Here is a 16,722-nt window from a genome sequence, read left to right on the forward strand (position 1 = left end):
ATATCAGAATGGTAGTTTAGGAAAATATATGAATATCCTTCCAGTGTGGGAGGCTTTCTTACTAAGCTGTGCTGTGTTTAGTTGCTCAGTCATATCCAACTCTTTGTGATCCCATGGACTGTAGCCCTTCAGGCTCTGATGTCCATGGGGTTTCTCCAGGCCAGAATACTGGAGTGGGTAGCCTTTCTCTTCTCCAGGCGATCTTCCCAACTCAGGGATCCAACCCAGGTCTCCCATATCGCAGACGGATTCTTTACTGTCTGAGCCACTAGGGAAGCCCAAGAATACTGGAGTGGGTAACCTATCCCTTCTCCAGCAGATCTTCCTGACCCAGGAATCGAACTGGGGTCTCCTGCATTGCAGGCAGATTCTTTACCAACTGAGCTACCAGGGAAGCTCAGAAAAGCCAAAAGGGAAAAGATTTCAGGATATAAGTTTAGACAAAATTGTTGGGGCTTCCCTGGCAGTTTCAGCAGTTAAGACTTTGTGCTTCCATTGCAGGGGGCACAAGTTCAATCCTTGTTTGGGGAAAGAAGATCCTACTTGCCACACAGCACAGTGGGGAAAAAGAAAAAAATGTTACATTTCTGAAATGCTATATATAGCATAAACAATGTCAGTTGACACCCTCATCAAATAAAAAATTATAACCACGAATATAAAAAGACCTTTTATGAATTGATAAGAAAAAGATAAGCCATAAGGGAAAGTAAAAACACTATATGATCAGGCAATTCATTAATTCAGCAATTTCATTTTTACTTCCTCCTATATTACTGACACACATCTAGATCTTAAGATAATAGCAATGAGCCAAACAGACAAAGACTCCCAGCCTCATGGACCTAGTATTCTAGTGGGGAGTCACTAGTGTTACCTCACCTACTCCTTTGTGTGATTGTGTCAAAACTTTTTTCACAACCAATCTCCTTTTGCCCAATGCAAGTTGCTTCTAATTTTTGAATCCACCTGTCAGTGCAGGAGATGTGGGTTCAATCCTTTGGTCGGGAAGATCCCCTGGAGGAGGAAACAGCAATCCACTCCAGTATTCTTGCCTGGGACATCCCATCAACAAAGGAACCTAGCGGGTTATAGTCCTTGGGGTCCCAAATTTTGTACCATAATTATGAGATTACCTGTTTCTACACAGCCTTGCTAACAGAGTTCTCTTTCAGTCTTTAGGATTTTGCCAGTCTGGATAGATGAGGAACAGAAAATACATAGCTTGGCATGATTTTAATGTCCTTTTCTATTATTCTATGTGAAATTCAGCATCTTTTCATGTTTATAAGCCTTGTGAATTTTTTTCTTCCTGTGAACTTGGTTTTCCTTTTTTTTTGGCTCATTTAAAAAATTATCATTTTTTGGTCATTTCTCTATTTCTACAAACTTTTTAGGGAGATTAACCCTTTGTTGTAATATTCATTATGAATGTTTTTCCCAGTTTATCACTTTTTTTTTTGTCTTTGTTTGCCTTTTTTTTTTAAATCAGGTTTTTAAAATTTTTATTTATTTTTGGCTGTGCTGGGTCCTCCTTGCTGTGCAGGCTTTTCTCTAGTTGCAGCTGTGGCAGCTACTCTGTAGTTGCTGCTCAGTAGTTGTGGTTCCCAGGCTCTAGAGCAAAGGCTCAATTGTTGTCGTGCACAGGCTTAGTTGCCTCTCAGTATGTGGGATCTTCCTGGACCAGGGATTGAACCCACGTCTCTTTCATTGGGAGGCAGATTCCTCACCACTGAGCCACCAGGGAAACTCTAAATCAGGCTTCTTGCTATTCTTTTAGTAAAATAAAATTTATCCTTTTTAGATTTCATACATTTGGTAAATGTATAACCAACACCATAATAAAGATATAAAATATTTTCACCCACCCCCAAAGTTTACCCATGTTGCTTTGCAGTCAGTCCCCTTTCCCTCCCTCATCCCCTGGTACCACTGACCTGATTTCTGTTTTGCCTCTTTCAGCATGCTCTAAATAGAATCACACAGTATATATGGTTCTTTTTAAAATTTTGCTCCTTTCTCTTGGCATAATGCTTTTGAGATTCAACCATGTTTTTGCAGGTAAGAGCAGTTCTATTTATTGCTGATTAATATTTTTTTCATATTGATATATTTATCTATTTACCAGTTGATAGATATTTTGTTTTTCCCAATTTGAAGGCGTTATGAACAAAGCTGCTTTAAACATTTCCATGTAGGTCTTTGGAGACTTTGCCATACACACATTTTTTGTATTTATGTATTCAAATGTATAAATCAATTTTCTTTTTTCAAGTGGTCACCCAATAGTTCCCAAACTCATAAATCAATCATTTAAATCTGATTTAAGAAACATTATTTTAGAATTATTTGTAATTATTTATAATTTACTTAAAACATTTTAAATTTATTATAATTATGTATTTATCACAATATTCAATTATCACAAACATTCAATTAAACTTAGAAGTTACAAAACTATTTTTCTTTAAACCCTCAAATACAACTTGCAACCTAGTAAATTCAATTATAAACCAAGTAATTTTGTGTAAAAATTAAAAACACTCATTTTCATTGTTCTGTGATTAATGTTTAATTCACTTATACATTTAACAAGTTGTAATCCTGCAGCCATGAAATTAAAAGACTCTTACTCCTTGGAAGGAAAGTTACGACCAATCTAGATAGCATATTCAAAAGCAGAGACATTACTTTGCCAACAAAGGTCAATCTAGTCAAGGCTATGGTATTTCCAGTGGTCACGTATGGATGTGAGAGTTGGACTGTGAAGAAAGCTGAGGACAGAAGAATTGATGCTTTTGAACTGTGATGTTGAAGACTCTTGAGAGTCCTTTGGACTGCAAGGAGATCTAACCAGTCCATCCTAAGGAGATCAGTACTGGGTGTTTTTTGGAAGGACTGATGCTAAAGCTGAAATTCCAATACTTTGGCCACCTCATGCAAAGAGTTGACTCACTGGAAAAGACCCTGATGCTGGGAGGGATTGAGGGCAGGAAGAGAAGGGGACGACAGAGGATGAGATGGCTGGATGGCATCACCGACTGGATGGGCATGAGTTTGAGTAGACTCGGGAGTTGGTGATGGACAGGGAGGCCTGGCGTGCTGCAATTTATGGGGTCGCAAAGAGTCGGACACGACTGAGCGACTGAACTGAACTGACTGAATCTCTTAAACATTTAAGCGCTGTTTACAAACTTAATCAAATTACCTTGAGATTATAAATTAAAGTCATAAAACTTATAAATCTAACACGTTAAATTCTCTTAAATTTAAATACAGTGTGCCCCCTACATATGAACCTTCAAGTTCATACACGAACTTTCTGTGTCTAATCACGTAAGTTAGTTCATGTGCACTCATCCTCTACAGGTGGTTGTGTTTGTGTGCTTTAATACAGTGCTGTGTAGCGTGCAGTAGTGCTGCACCTGTGAGTCCAGGGCGTCCAGAAGCAAGCAGAATAGCAGTGGTAAGCTGGCTGTTGTACTGTCCTACGGTACTTCTCAAGGTATTGCACTGTAAAATTAAAATTGGTTTGTTTATTGTTTGTGTTTGTTTGTTTTCTATACATTATTGTGTGAAAAGTACTATAAACCTATTACAGTACAGTATTATACATTTGATTGTGTTAGGTGGTACCTAGGCTTACTTTGTTAAACTTACAAACTGGACTTACGAATGTGCTCTTGGAAGGGAATGCGTTCATATGTAGCGGACTTACTATAACACTGACAAACTCAATTAAATCCTCTTAAGAATTTCAATCTATATCAAGCACTTCTGACATCTGAAGAGATAGTTACAAATCTAACAAAATTAAGCCACATGTTTATAGTGAAGTAAACTTAAAAATGTAGATAGTCAAACTCTTTTAAACGTTTAAACATCTTAAAATCATTATACACTTAATACATATTCCTGAGTTTAAACATTGACTAAGTTTGCTAGTGGAAACTTAATCATTTGCATTAGCCTATGTATTTAAATTAAAATGATATATATAGTATGTCAGGTTCTGGATAGCATTTTAAACATCTTAAGGATACACAAAGCACAGCTTCTAGTTAAAGTCCTATTATATATCTTCCCTCCCTCTGGCAATGCTGCTAAAATAACAATTCCAGGGTTTTTCTAAAGCATAAACCCACAAGACAGAGAGACAGGGAATGGCAATGAAGGCAACAATTTTGCATGCTACAAAGATGACTTAGCGGTAGCTGGCTTAACAGTCCTGAAAAAGCTGAATTTTAAGCTAGTGGTAGAGAAGTCAGGAAGTAATCAGATTTGTACCCCAGAACCTCAAAGCAGGGGCAATTCAGAAACAGGGAGAAACAGGTACTTTGAAGAAAGTGAGAAAGGACCTGTGAACAGGAGTGATGGTTGATATCCCATTTGAGATGTGGTTAGAACCACCTTCTTCATCCTCTACTCCCAACCCCCTTTCCTCTGCACAACCAACAACAGCTTTCCCTCACCCCTCAGGAGAGGACTGGAAGTTTGGTCTCTGGAGGGGCAGACTAAGGATTCAGTGGACTCCGGACCCCAGGTCACTGGGGACAGAGGAACTCAGAGCTAAAGATGGCATGGAAGTAAATCCAAATCCAAATGCTGAACTGAGAGACTCATTCTGACTTCCCAGTGGCTCATGGAAAGCTTCAGGCAGTGAGAATTATACCCTCCAGGGAGAAAGCTGGAAGATGCTTCACCAGCCCAGAAGAGATCTTACAATTTTAATAGGATCCTCCAACCAAAGAGCTTCAGCAGATCACCCAGCAGTGAGATCCTCACTGGATAATCCCTGCTCAAATGCCCAGAACCTCCACGCAGCTACCTAGCACTCTACTCCTAAATAGATGTGAATGGTGAAGAGTTATCAGGCTTTTGTGTTTGTGCTCAGTGGCTCAGTAGAGTCTGACTCTTTGTGACCCCATGGACTGTATAGCCCACCAGTGGGATTTTCCAGGCAGGAATTCTGGACTGGGTTGCCATTTCCTTCTCGAGGGGATCTTCCTGACCCAGGGATTGAACCCAAGTCTCCTGAAGCCCCAGCATTGGCTGGTAGAGCCACTGAGCCATTTGGGAAGCCCCTATCAGTATTTTGAGGAAAGCCAGAGCAAGTCAACAACAAAAACATATAGGAAATGTAACTTTGGAAAAAATGACTACAATAAACAAAAAATAAAATACTCCTCAGTAATATCCTTGGAAGGATAAGAAAGTTATTATAGCCACAAAATAAGAGCATCACACAATAAAAAAGAAACATTTGGAAAACTAAGAAGAAATTTTAGAAAAAAATAAAATAGGAAAAATGAAAAACTCCATGGAAGAGTTGGAAGATAAAATAGAAAAAATCTCCTAGAAAAAAAGAACCAAAGGTAAGAAATAGACAATAGGAAAGGAAAACAAAATAATAAAAGAATTAGACCAGGATGTCCAGATCTGGAAATAAGAAATTCCAGAAGAAAGTGTACAAGAAAGTCTTCTAGATGTGAAGTAGTCTCAGGTTCTAGGCTCTCACCAAGTACCCTGAAAAATGAATGAAAAAGAATTCATAACAGCTGTCTCAAGCAAGGTCCACTGAGGAGGCAGAAATCATCCTTATTTTATCAGAGACAATTTATTATTAAGAATTGCTAAGTAACAGAAGACAGTTAACATAAAGAGGGTAAAAGTAGGCAAAAACTTGTACACAGATGTTTATAGAACTTTATTTGTAATAGCTAGAAACTGAAAACAACTCAGGAACCTAAGCATCAAAGCAAAGTTTGGAAGAAAATGCAGACACTGTGGGAGAGCACAGTTTGAGACGGGAGGGAATGGGGGTGAATCTGAGATGTTCACAGCATTCCCAAAGCGGAAGTCAAAAGGAGGCTAGTCGAAGTGACTGCAGAGCCAGCCTAAGAGCCAGCACCTTATTGCTGTGATTGCCAAGCTCTTGATGTCACAGAGATAACATTCTGAGTAAAACATTAAAGACTCAGGTGTTGAATATGGGAAAGTGTTAGGAATACCTTCATCTATTTATTCTACTGATGTGTGTGTATGTGTGTGTGCATTACTGACGTGTGTGTGTGTGTGCATGTGTGTGCGCACACTAAGTTGCTTCAGTTGTGTCTGACTCTTTGCAACCCCATGGACTGTAGCTTGCCAGGCTCCTCTGTCTGTGGGATTCCCCAGGCAGGAATACTAAGTGGGTTGTCATGCCCTTCTCCAGGGGATCTTCCTGACCCAGGGATTGAACCCGAGTCTCTTATGGATCCTGCATTGGCAGGCAGGTTCTTACCACTAGTGCCACCTGGGAAGACCCTTAGGTATATATGAGAGTAAAATAAATTTATTATATTAAAATTAATGTAATATACATATTGTATTAATATAATTCATAAAATTAATGAAGTGCAGTCGACCCTTGAACAGTGTGGGGGGTGGAGTGTCAACCCTCCCTGCAGCTGTAAGTTCTTTTAGAACTCCCCTGTCCATCCTCCCAATTGAACATTTTATACTTGTGGATTCAGTCAATCACAGGTCATGTGGTTCTGCAGTAAATATTTAGTGAAAACAGTTTTCCTATGTATGAACTTGTATAGTTCAAACCATGTTGGCCAAGGGTCCACTGTAATATAACTGCTGAAAATAACATAATAAAATGTATGTCTAGTAAAGAATAAAAGAGCTCTTTCAATGTAAAATAAGCGATAAAAATCAATTTGGTTTTAGTTTCCCTCACAGTGTTATTTCTTTATACATAATATATTATGCTGTGGCATTCAGTATATGGTATACTAGATCTGGTGGAATATGGCATTATTTCACATAAAAACACATTTAAAGGAAAAGAGATTCCCAACACAGTGATGGTGCTCTGGCTTCTCCTCTCAACAATCTATTGGTTCTGTCTCTAGGTGACACTGTTGTCACCTCAGGCTGGTGACATTCAACCTCATAGTGACAAAATGGTTGCTGCTACTCCAGTGATCACATCAAAGCACAGTAGCCAGTGCCCCCAAAGAGGCTGTGTTTCTCATGAATGAAAAATGTCAGCTGCCATATATAGGATGTTGGGAACTCAGGATGGAGACAAACGGATTGCCTGCTGTCAAGCCCTTAGTGACTATAGCCACCCCCAGCAGTGTACCATGAGGGGACTCAGGATGGGAAAAAACATGATACCAACTCTAGATAGCTAGGGTGCATATCAAAGGAATGATTACAGTAAGCCCAGATTCTTGCATCTTTCCATACATAGAAAAGCACTAGTCATTAACTTGAGATGTCTGGTTTTCTTTAATTATTGGTAATCTTTTAATGCTCTGGCTACCTAACCAGTCCATTCTAAAGGAGATCAGCCCTGGGTGTTCTTGGAAGGAATGATGCTAAAGCTGAAACTCCAGTACTTTGGCCACCTCATGCGAAGAGTTGACTCATTGGAAAAGAGTCTGATGCTGGGAGGGATTGGGGGCAGGAGGAAAAGGGAAAACAGGAGGAAAAGGGGAAAACAGAGGATGAGATAACTGGACGGCATCACGGGGATTCGATGGACATGAGTCTGAGTGAACTCCAGGAGTTGGTGATGGACAAGGAGGCCTGGCATGCTGCGATTAATGGGGTTGCAAGGAGTCGGACAAGACTGAGAGACTGAACTGAACTGAACTGAACCTTATCTTTGTCACAAAACTATATGTCCTGTCTCCTTACCTCTTCAGAGCTATCTGAGAGGTTGCTTCCCAGACTTGAAGTCCTCAGAAAGTCTGCAAATAAAACATAATTCTCCAATTTAGTGAATTTTTTTTTTCAGTTGACATTCCTTATAAGTGATAAAATCTATCCCAGAACTTCCTGGAGATTTCTCCTGGTGTCTCACATGCCTGCGCTCACACTGATCACTGGCAGGGGGAAAAACCTACCAAGAATGGTTTACACCAGGACTTCCCTGGTTTGTAAGACTCCATGCTCCCACTGCAGGGAGCCTGGGTTTGATCCCTAGTTGGGGAACTAAGATTCTGCATGACACACAGCTCGGTCTAAAAGGGAAAATAAAGGGGAAAAAAAAAAAAGAATCACTTAGACCAGTCATGTCCTACCCCCTGGATCTAGAGGTGAGGCCTGTGCTGAGCACCAGCAATGCAGAGGAGAGAGGCCATTGGATAAATCAGGATTCCTGTAGGAAGTGCAGGTGGGCAAAAAAATGCCAGGTAGCAACTGGCAATGTCTGCCACTGGTTCCTAATCACATTCACTGTGTTGAGGAGTTAATTCTCCAAAGACAGCTTCATTTCTGAGTTCCTAAAGGAAGAAAGAATTTCAGTGCAGTCAGTTCTCCTTTATTAAAGATTTCAGTTTATTCCATTCTCATTTTAGCCTCAGACTCATCTTTCCCATAATTCATAATGATGCTTTTATTCCCAATATAGAAAAATTCCTACTATTCCAATATCAATAGCTGAAAATCTTAAGTTTTGCTGTGTCTAGACAAATCGAGCCAAACAGAGGAATGCATAGTTGACGTTATAAATGTGGATCAAAGCACATCATAATTGTTTATAATTTAAATATGCATTGAAATAAAATATCTTTATAATTCATTTTTTAAAATAATGTCCTTCTACGTTTTGGAATGCCGGTACTTCGTGAGCTTTTGAGTAATATCAAAAGGTAAAATTACTCTCAGTGTGCCCTTGCAATTCTTTGCTTCTCCATTTCTCAGTAGACTGTTCAGATAACAAAATCCTTCTTTACTAAATAGAAGATCTAATTTCATAAACTCTCTCTGACACAGTATCTCAACCCCATTCTTTAAAACCCCCTAATCATATATGATTTCCAAAACAGGGGAAAATTTGATCTCATGGAGTAACACTAGTCTGCAGGAGAAAGCAGAAATAGTCATGTGCTAAATTACAATCATATTTCCTGGGCAGATGCTTCGAAAGATTCAGAATGCCTCATTTAGTCTGTGGTATCTGGCAAGTCACCCTAATCTTTCACAGACAGATAATTATGCTGTGGGGAAAATACTTAAAGCAAAGGATGTGCAATTCTTAATGATTATTGATGATCAGAAAAGTCAAATACCAAGTCAGAACGAAATAAAGATTTTTCGTTTTTGTTGGTCCATGCCATGCAGCTTTTGAGATCTTAGTTCACTGACAAGGGATAACCCGATCCCCCCGCAGTAGAAGCTCAGAGTCCTAACCACTGGACAGCCAGGGAATTCCCTAAAGATCTTTGAAGAATACAATTAAGAGAGCAGAACTTAATGACGTATGATTGAGTATTGTTAGACAGTTGATGAGAACAAAGATAAGGTTCTGGTCTGTGGGTATTTGGAACTGGGTGTTATAAATACGAAGAACTGACCAGCAAGGGAACAGGAAGGCAAAGGGAGAAAGAAAGAGGCAAAGACCCTCCTTCACAGAGCTCACTCGCTGGCCTCCTGTGTCTGGCCTCCTGCTGGGCACTTTGCACTTATCCCAGGTCATCCCTCAGAAGTTGAGTGAAGTGAGCATAGGGGGTTATCTTGGAGAAGAAGAAGCTGAGGTCCCAAGAGATTAAGACTTTTGCCTAATAAACATGACAGAAACCAGGCTTTACACCCAGGAGAAGGAAATGGCAACCCACTCCAGTATTCTTGCCTGGAGAATCCCATGGACTGTAGCCTGCCAGGCTCCTCTGTCCATGGAGTTGCAAGAGCTGGACACGACTTAGCGACTAAACCACCACCACCATTCCTAATACCAGAGGCTCTCCTGTTGTCCCAGTAGCAGGAGTTTTCAGCCAGGTATAGTGATGGGAGTAGGATGGTCTCTGATCTGGGGACTGGGATTGGGGTGTGTGTTGTCCAAATATATCCAAATGCTGAGATGCCTGCTGTGTACAACGTTTCCCGGTGCCCTCTGGAGGGCTGCCTTGTGAGTCCCTCTCCTGTTGGAAAAAGACTTAAGCTCTAGGGACCTTCGCAGGGTGAATGACAGATACCTCATTGTCTTGATAATTTGTGCAGAAAAGATGTTGGGGGATTAGTGAGGAATCTTAGACCTCTCTTTTGGAAGTAAGCTCAGTTTTCAAATTTATTGAAATGATTCCCTGGAAATACATGAGAAATCTAACTATATGCTAAATTTAACCAACAATTTTAAAGAAATCTCACAGATCACTGGATTTCTATTAAGATACAAAATGATAATGAGGCTGACTGCTTGCCTCTCCTGGAGAGGGTATGAGGCAACAAAAAAGAGCTAGACTCTTTCTAGGTCAGCCTCTGCCTGGTAAGAGATGCTGGGGCAAGTTATTTTACTCATCTGAGATCCACTTCATAATAAGACAGTCACGCACTGCTCACTGGGAGATTGATGAAACCCTCATTCTAGTCAGGTCTGTTGTGGTAGTTATTCAGTTGTGTCTGACTCTTTGTGACCCTGTGGACTGTAGCCTGCGAGGCTCCACTGTCCTTGGAATTCTCCAAGCAAGAATACTGGAGTGGCTAGCCAGCTCTAAACAGTCACAAAACCCCTGGGAAGTGCCTCTGTGGCTTTTCTTACAGGCAGGATTCTTCATTACCAAAACATTCACATTTGATAAGAATATGTTCAAAACAGCATTTACAGATTTTAAGGTTTTCAAAACAGAGATAAATATATAAGAATAACTTTCTATGTGTTCTGAGTTAAGCTAATATTATGAGAGCTGGTACCCAAGTCATAACTACTTAGGGATCCTCTTTGGCTTCCTTCAAGCTGGATCTTTCATGTGAAATGGTTGCATTTACTGCCAAGCTAATGCCCCTTCTCCCTGCACATATATTTTCCTTTAAATATTTGGAGCTGTGGTGTATATACTTTCAAGCCTTTTGACCAGTGATCGTTAACAGTGATCTATGTTATTAGTCATTTCTTCACAAATTATTTTATTGGCGACAGAGTATTCCATCATTTCAATGTGCCATGATTATTTAATTACTCCCAACTATTGGACCCTTAGGTCAGCACTGATTTTTCATTATTATAATTAGCCTATGGGCTTCCCTGATGGCTCAGATGGTAAAGAATCTGCCTGCAATGCAGAAGACCCAGATTCAATTCCTGGGTCAGAAAGATACCCTGGAGAAGGGAATGGCAACCCATTCCAGTATTCTAGCCTGGAGGATTCCATGAACAGAGGAGCCTGGCAGGCTACAGTCCATGGGGTCACAGCTGAGTGACTAACACACACACACATAATTAGACTACAACAAATTTCCTATATAAAAAATGTCGTATATATCTCTGATAAATTGAGAGTAGAATGTCTGGGTCAAAGGGCATGGATGATTTCAAGGTTTGGGGGAGATATTATCAAGTCAATTTACACTCCTCTCAATGAGTGTTGAGGGCTCCCATTTTACCTTGTCTTCACAAGTATTGAGTTTTGTCACTTAAAAAAAGCTTAACTAATTTGAGAGACAATGTCTAGTATCTTTTTCTGTTTTAATAGGTTTTTTAAAGAATACTTATTTGTCCGCACTGGGTCTTAGTTACAGCACGGGGGATCTTCTTGCATCATGAAGGATCTTTTATTTTGGTGCACGGGCTCTGACGATCCAGTACTTCAGTCACCTGATGCGAAGAGCTGACTCCTTGGAAGAGACCCTGATGCTGCGAAAAACTGAGGGCAAGAGGAGAAGGGGGTGACAGAGGATGAGACAGTTGGATGGCATCACTGACTCAATGGACATGAGTTTGAGCAAACTCAGGGAGATGGTGACGGACAGAGAAGCCTGGCATGCTGCATGCCATGGGGTCGCAAAGTCAGACATGACTTAGCAACCGAACAACAACAACAATGGGCTTGGAGCACATAGCTTTCCGTAGTTGTGGCACACGAGCTTAGTTGCTCTGCGGCGTGTAGGATCTTAGTTCCCTGATCAGGGATTGAACGTGTGTCTCCTGCATTGCAAGGTGGATTCTTAATCACTAGACCACCAGGGTAGTCCTTTTAACAGGCTTTAATATCTCACATAATAGAGTCTCGACAAGGCTAAGTTATGGTTCCGAGGATCAGATTTCTGTGTACTGCTCTGATATACAGAGCAGTGTAGATTTTATGTAAAGAGAGCTTTGTGACTCACAACAAGCCCTGTGTTTGCTAGTGAGGAGTGAGGAGGCTGGCTTCTGGTTCTAGTCAGTCGTGTTTCCTTAGGCAAGTGTTCTATTCTCAGGCATTTATTTTAAATACCTCAGAGGAGCCAGTTGGATGCTTGTCTGTGTTGCAAGGTAACTTGGGTCTGTGCCCTGAGGAGCCTCCCTCCTGAGGCTGTTACAGCAAGCACTTCAAATATTGCCTTCTAACTCAGTCCCTGAGGGTTTAATTAATTAGCAGAAGGAATGTCAGAAATAATTTTTAATTGATGAAATGATTGATGTGCAAGATATGAAGCTGACAAGTAAGGCTGTAATGTGTCTTTCTGCATTTTTTTGAACAACATAAGTAAGCTTAGTAATCAAATGTTTCCGGAGTCACACCCTGTCTAGAACCCCATGTGTTCCAAAATCTTCCATTTTACCTACAATATAGTTGTTTGATCTGGCTAGAGGGGTAGCTGATTAGATTATTATAACAGGTGCACTTGCCCCAGAGAGAAACTTTGCTGTGAAGTTTCCTGTAGAATGTTAAAGTGGGCTGGGGCTGCGGGGCACTCCACTGAGCTTCCAGAAACATGTTTTGGACTCCTGTAGTGTCTGTCTTTCTTCTGTCAGAATTCAATTGTAAGATAACATCTGGTAGGTGTAGGCTGTAGGTGAAACAGGAGGAAAGGGGGCAGAGCACAACCTTTAGAGGAATGGGACGTGACAAAACTGGTTAGAACCAACTAGATCCAAGATGGCAGGTAAGTAGACTTCCAGTGGACCTTGAGCTTCATTGTAAGATCACTGTAATACATTAGCATGCTAAATGACACCCACCAGTACCGTGACGGTTCTGAGGCCAAACATAAGAGGTCAAAAGTGGGCAGTTGCCCAATTCGTGGAAATCTCTGTCCCCTCCACCCAAAATAGTAGGAATAACCCTCCTATTCATTAGAAAATTGCCCAGCCCATAAAAACTAACCATGCCATTTTGTGGGGCCCCTCAGCTTCTGAGATGGCCCACACTGTCTGTGATGTGCATTTTTCTCTAAATAAAGTCACTTTTCACCTATCATTTCATCTCTGAGTTCCTTCATGTCCAGGCAAAAAAAGCCTTAAATTCACTGGGAATGTAAGGAGGGACACCTATCATTTCTGACTTAACCTCTTTGAAGTGTTTTCCTCCTTCAGATGAGTGGCAGGAAATGAACTGAATTATTTCTGAGATCACAGCGAGTCCTACGAGTTCTAGATTATGTGCATAAAGAACACACATATATTCAAATGACCTGGCATATCCAATAGAAAGGAAATATTTGTCATAATATTTAATGTTAATTTTAGTGATACTTAATAGAAGGAAATGGAAAGGAAAATAGAAGTACAGAGAGATTAAATAAATGGGCTAGGTCTATCTTTGTTCCAAGATTCATGCTCTTCTACTGTTAACTCCTGATCCCCTTTCATTATAGATTGAATTGTGTCCCTGGTGGCTCAGATGGTAAAAATATGCTTGCAATCCTGGAGACCCAGTTTTGAACCCTGGGTTGGGAAGATCTCCTGGAGAAGGGAATGGTTACCCACCCCAGTACTCTTGCCTGGGAAATCCCTGGACAGAGGAGCCTGGAGGTCTATAGTCCATGGGTTCATGAAGCGTTGGATGTGACTGAGTGACTAACACACTTTTTAAATTCTTATGTTGAAAACTGTATTTGTAGATAGGACTTGTCAAGAACTAAATAAGGTTAAATAAGGTCATAAGGATGGGGCCCTAGTCCGACAGAACCAGTGTCCTTAAAGGAAGAGGAAGAGACACCAGGGTTGCACATACTCACAGGAAAGGCCATGTGAGGACAGTGAGAAGATGTCACCTGCAAGCCAAGGAAAGAGGCCTCGGGAGACACCAAACTTGCCAACACCTCGATCCTGCACTTCCTGCCTCCAGAGCTGTGAGAGAATAAGTTTCTAGTGTTCATGCCACCCAGTCTGTGGTGTTTTTCTATGGTAGCCCTAGGAGACTGATAAACCCTTAACTTTATGCAGATGGGGCAGAAAGATGCTTAAGAGAATGATTTTGGTGAGCCTCATACCAGGAAAAAAAAAAACAAAATAGGAAGGCTAAGGGATTTTCTAAAGGGAATTAGCTACCTCAGTTTTGTGAGATTACGGAGCTCTGAAACTTAAGTACATATTTTCCCCTCAGCTCCTGTGGTAGTGGTTTAGTTGCTAAGACATGTCCAACTCTTGTGACCCCATAGACTTTAGCTTGCCAGCCTCTTTGTCCATGGGATTCTCCAGGCAAGAACACTGGAGTGGGTTGCCATTTCCTTCTCTAGGGGATCTTCCTGACCCAGGAATGGAACCCAGGTCTCCTGCATTGTAGGCAGATTCTTTACCAACTGGGCTACGAGGGAAGATCTTGTAGAGATTAGCAATAAAATCTAAGTGAAAAGCACTCTTTAGTTCATCCCATCCCATGGGGCTTCCCTGGTAGCTCAGACTGTAAACCATCTGCCTGCAATGCGGGAGACCTGGATTTTATCCCTGGGTTGGGAAGATCCCCTGGAGAAGGAAATGGCAACCTACTTGCCTGGAAAATTCCATGGATGGAGGAGCCTGATAGGCTACAGTCCATGGATCGCAAAGAGTTGGACACAACTGAGCAACTTCACTAGTTCATCCCATGAGTATTTTTTGAGGACCTACTTTCTAGTGGGCAGGGAGCTAGGTAAGATGGCATGAAGGATCTCTTCCCTCCTGAGAGAGAGTTGTGCCATCTTTCAGAAATGGGGAGTGGTTGGGGAGATTGGAGGGAAGGGACCTCAGGAGATGTTAGGGCATTTGGAGGCAACTCTTGAAGGGGAGGAAAGCTGGCTGATGCCCAGACCCACAGGCAAGGGGAAAGGGGTGAGGAAGAACAGGAGTTGTGCAGTTCATAGGCTGCAGGGATGGGCTTCCCAGACCAGCACCAGGAAGGGCCTCCAGAAAAGAGAGGAGAATGGATAGAGACCAGGGCAGTGGCCCAGGGAGGTGCACCGGGATCTGTGAGGAGCACCAGGAGTGCTGAATGGACAGGGTGGATGAGAGGAAACTAAACAAAGGGAGGCCTCTTAGTGAGTTTCACTTGCTTAACTATTTCTCCTTGAGTAGAAACTTGAGCTCATTTTTAACCTGACATGGTGATGCCAGTGAGGGAAGAACCCAGGCCTGGGAGGACAACCAGTTTCTCAGTACTGTCTATCTCCTTACCCATCTTTTCCCTGGGAGCCCTGGTGCAGAAAGAGTTCACTGTCATGAAATCAACACTGAATGTAAGTGCAGTCCATAACTGTGGAAAAGAGGTTGCTTCTGATAAACCAAAATGCTCACGCATTATCAGATTATCATTAACATGATAATGCATCAGTCAAATGCATTATCAGATTACCATTATCAGATCCATTACTGAGACGTGTCCTGGGTAATGACACTTTGAAGCATCAGTCAAGGCATGATGGTGTTTTTCCTGGCTCTGCCCAAGTACCTGTCATTCTGCATGAGAGAAATACCCATTCCTTGTGTCTGCCTGGTAGACAGGACAGAGAGGAGGAGGAGAACCAAGCAATTACTTTGAAATTGGCTCCTGTACATAAAGAATCTGTGTTCTCAGAAACACCTATCCTTTCAGCTCTGGGTGATTTAAGCATCAATTGACTTGATAGATTTTTTTAAGATTCCTTCCAGCATTTTGGTTTTGTGCCCCTAATCTCTAAGGAAAATGTTCCCTGATGCACATACCTCACTTTTAATTTGATGTGACACCAGTTTGCGAAGTTACGGCTGATGTTGGACACACAGCCTTATGTGCCTTCCAAGATAGTGATTTTTTTTTAAAGACCCCAGACCTAAACTCGGCTGTTGGCGTTGCAATTGGTTTTAACTCATCTCACCTTCAGTCTATTCAATCGCAGGTAATTTTTAGATGGTGGAAGATCTCTCTGAGGAGTGAGTATCGATCAGCAAAACCTGGAGAAACAAAAGAAACTCATGAAGACTTTCTAGAGAAGTCACATCTTCAGGGTAAGGAAGGGAGTGTATTATGTACTTGCCACTGTTAAGTTCTCTTTAGTTAGTGACAGAGTTTGTCAGTGAAGTAGCAAACATCTCACCATTTGAAATATGGATATGTAGCTATGTGCTTAATTGCCTATAACAGATATGATAGAATATTGGGTTCTTTAAAAATAGAAAATTGTTAACATATCCCGAATTTCTTTTGGAAGAAAAAATCTCTGAGGGATTTCCCTGACTGTCCAGTGATTAGGACTCCACACTTCCACTGCAAGGGGCATGGATTTGATTTCTGGTTGGGGAACTAAGATTCCACATGCCAAGAAATGTGGCCCCCACAAAAAAATCGTTAATAATCTTTTTTTCATTTGGCCGAGCAGCTTGTGGTGTCTTAGTTCGCCAACCAGGAATCCATTCTGTGCCTGCAAGCCATGTGGATGAAAATGCTGAGTCCTAGCCACTGGACTGCCAGGGAATTCCCATCATTAATAATCTTAAATAATGTAGTAAATATGATTTTTCCCCTAATATTTAATTAAAATGGCTTTCCTTTAGTTAAAAATAAGTTAAAA

At 41.2% G+C, this 16,722-nt stretch overlaps 1 protein-coding gene across 2 annotated transcripts in view; it reads left to right on the plus strand.

Moving 5' to 3' along the window:
* Nucleotides 1–16,722, plus strand: part of FBXO36 (F-box protein 36) — a 105,359-nt gene that overhangs the window by 47,621 nt on the left and 41,016 nt on the right. For both annotated transcript variants that reach the window (XM_027965281.3, XM_060410456.1), the window contains exon 2: nt 16,051–16,159. In XM_027965281.3, coding sequence (XP_027821082.3) covers nt 16,051–16,159 — 109 coding nt within the window. The remainder of the gene's footprint in view (nt 1–16,050; nt 16,160–16,722) is intronic.

Source organism: Ovis aries, chromosome 2 (genome assembly GCF_016772045.2).
Source record: "Ovis aries strain OAR_USU_Benz2616 breed Rambouillet chromosome 2, ARS-UI_Ramb_v3.0, whole genome shotgun sequence".
NCBI classification, from domain to species: domain Eukaryota; kingdom Metazoa; phylum Chordata; class Mammalia; order Artiodactyla; family Bovidae; genus Ovis; species Ovis aries.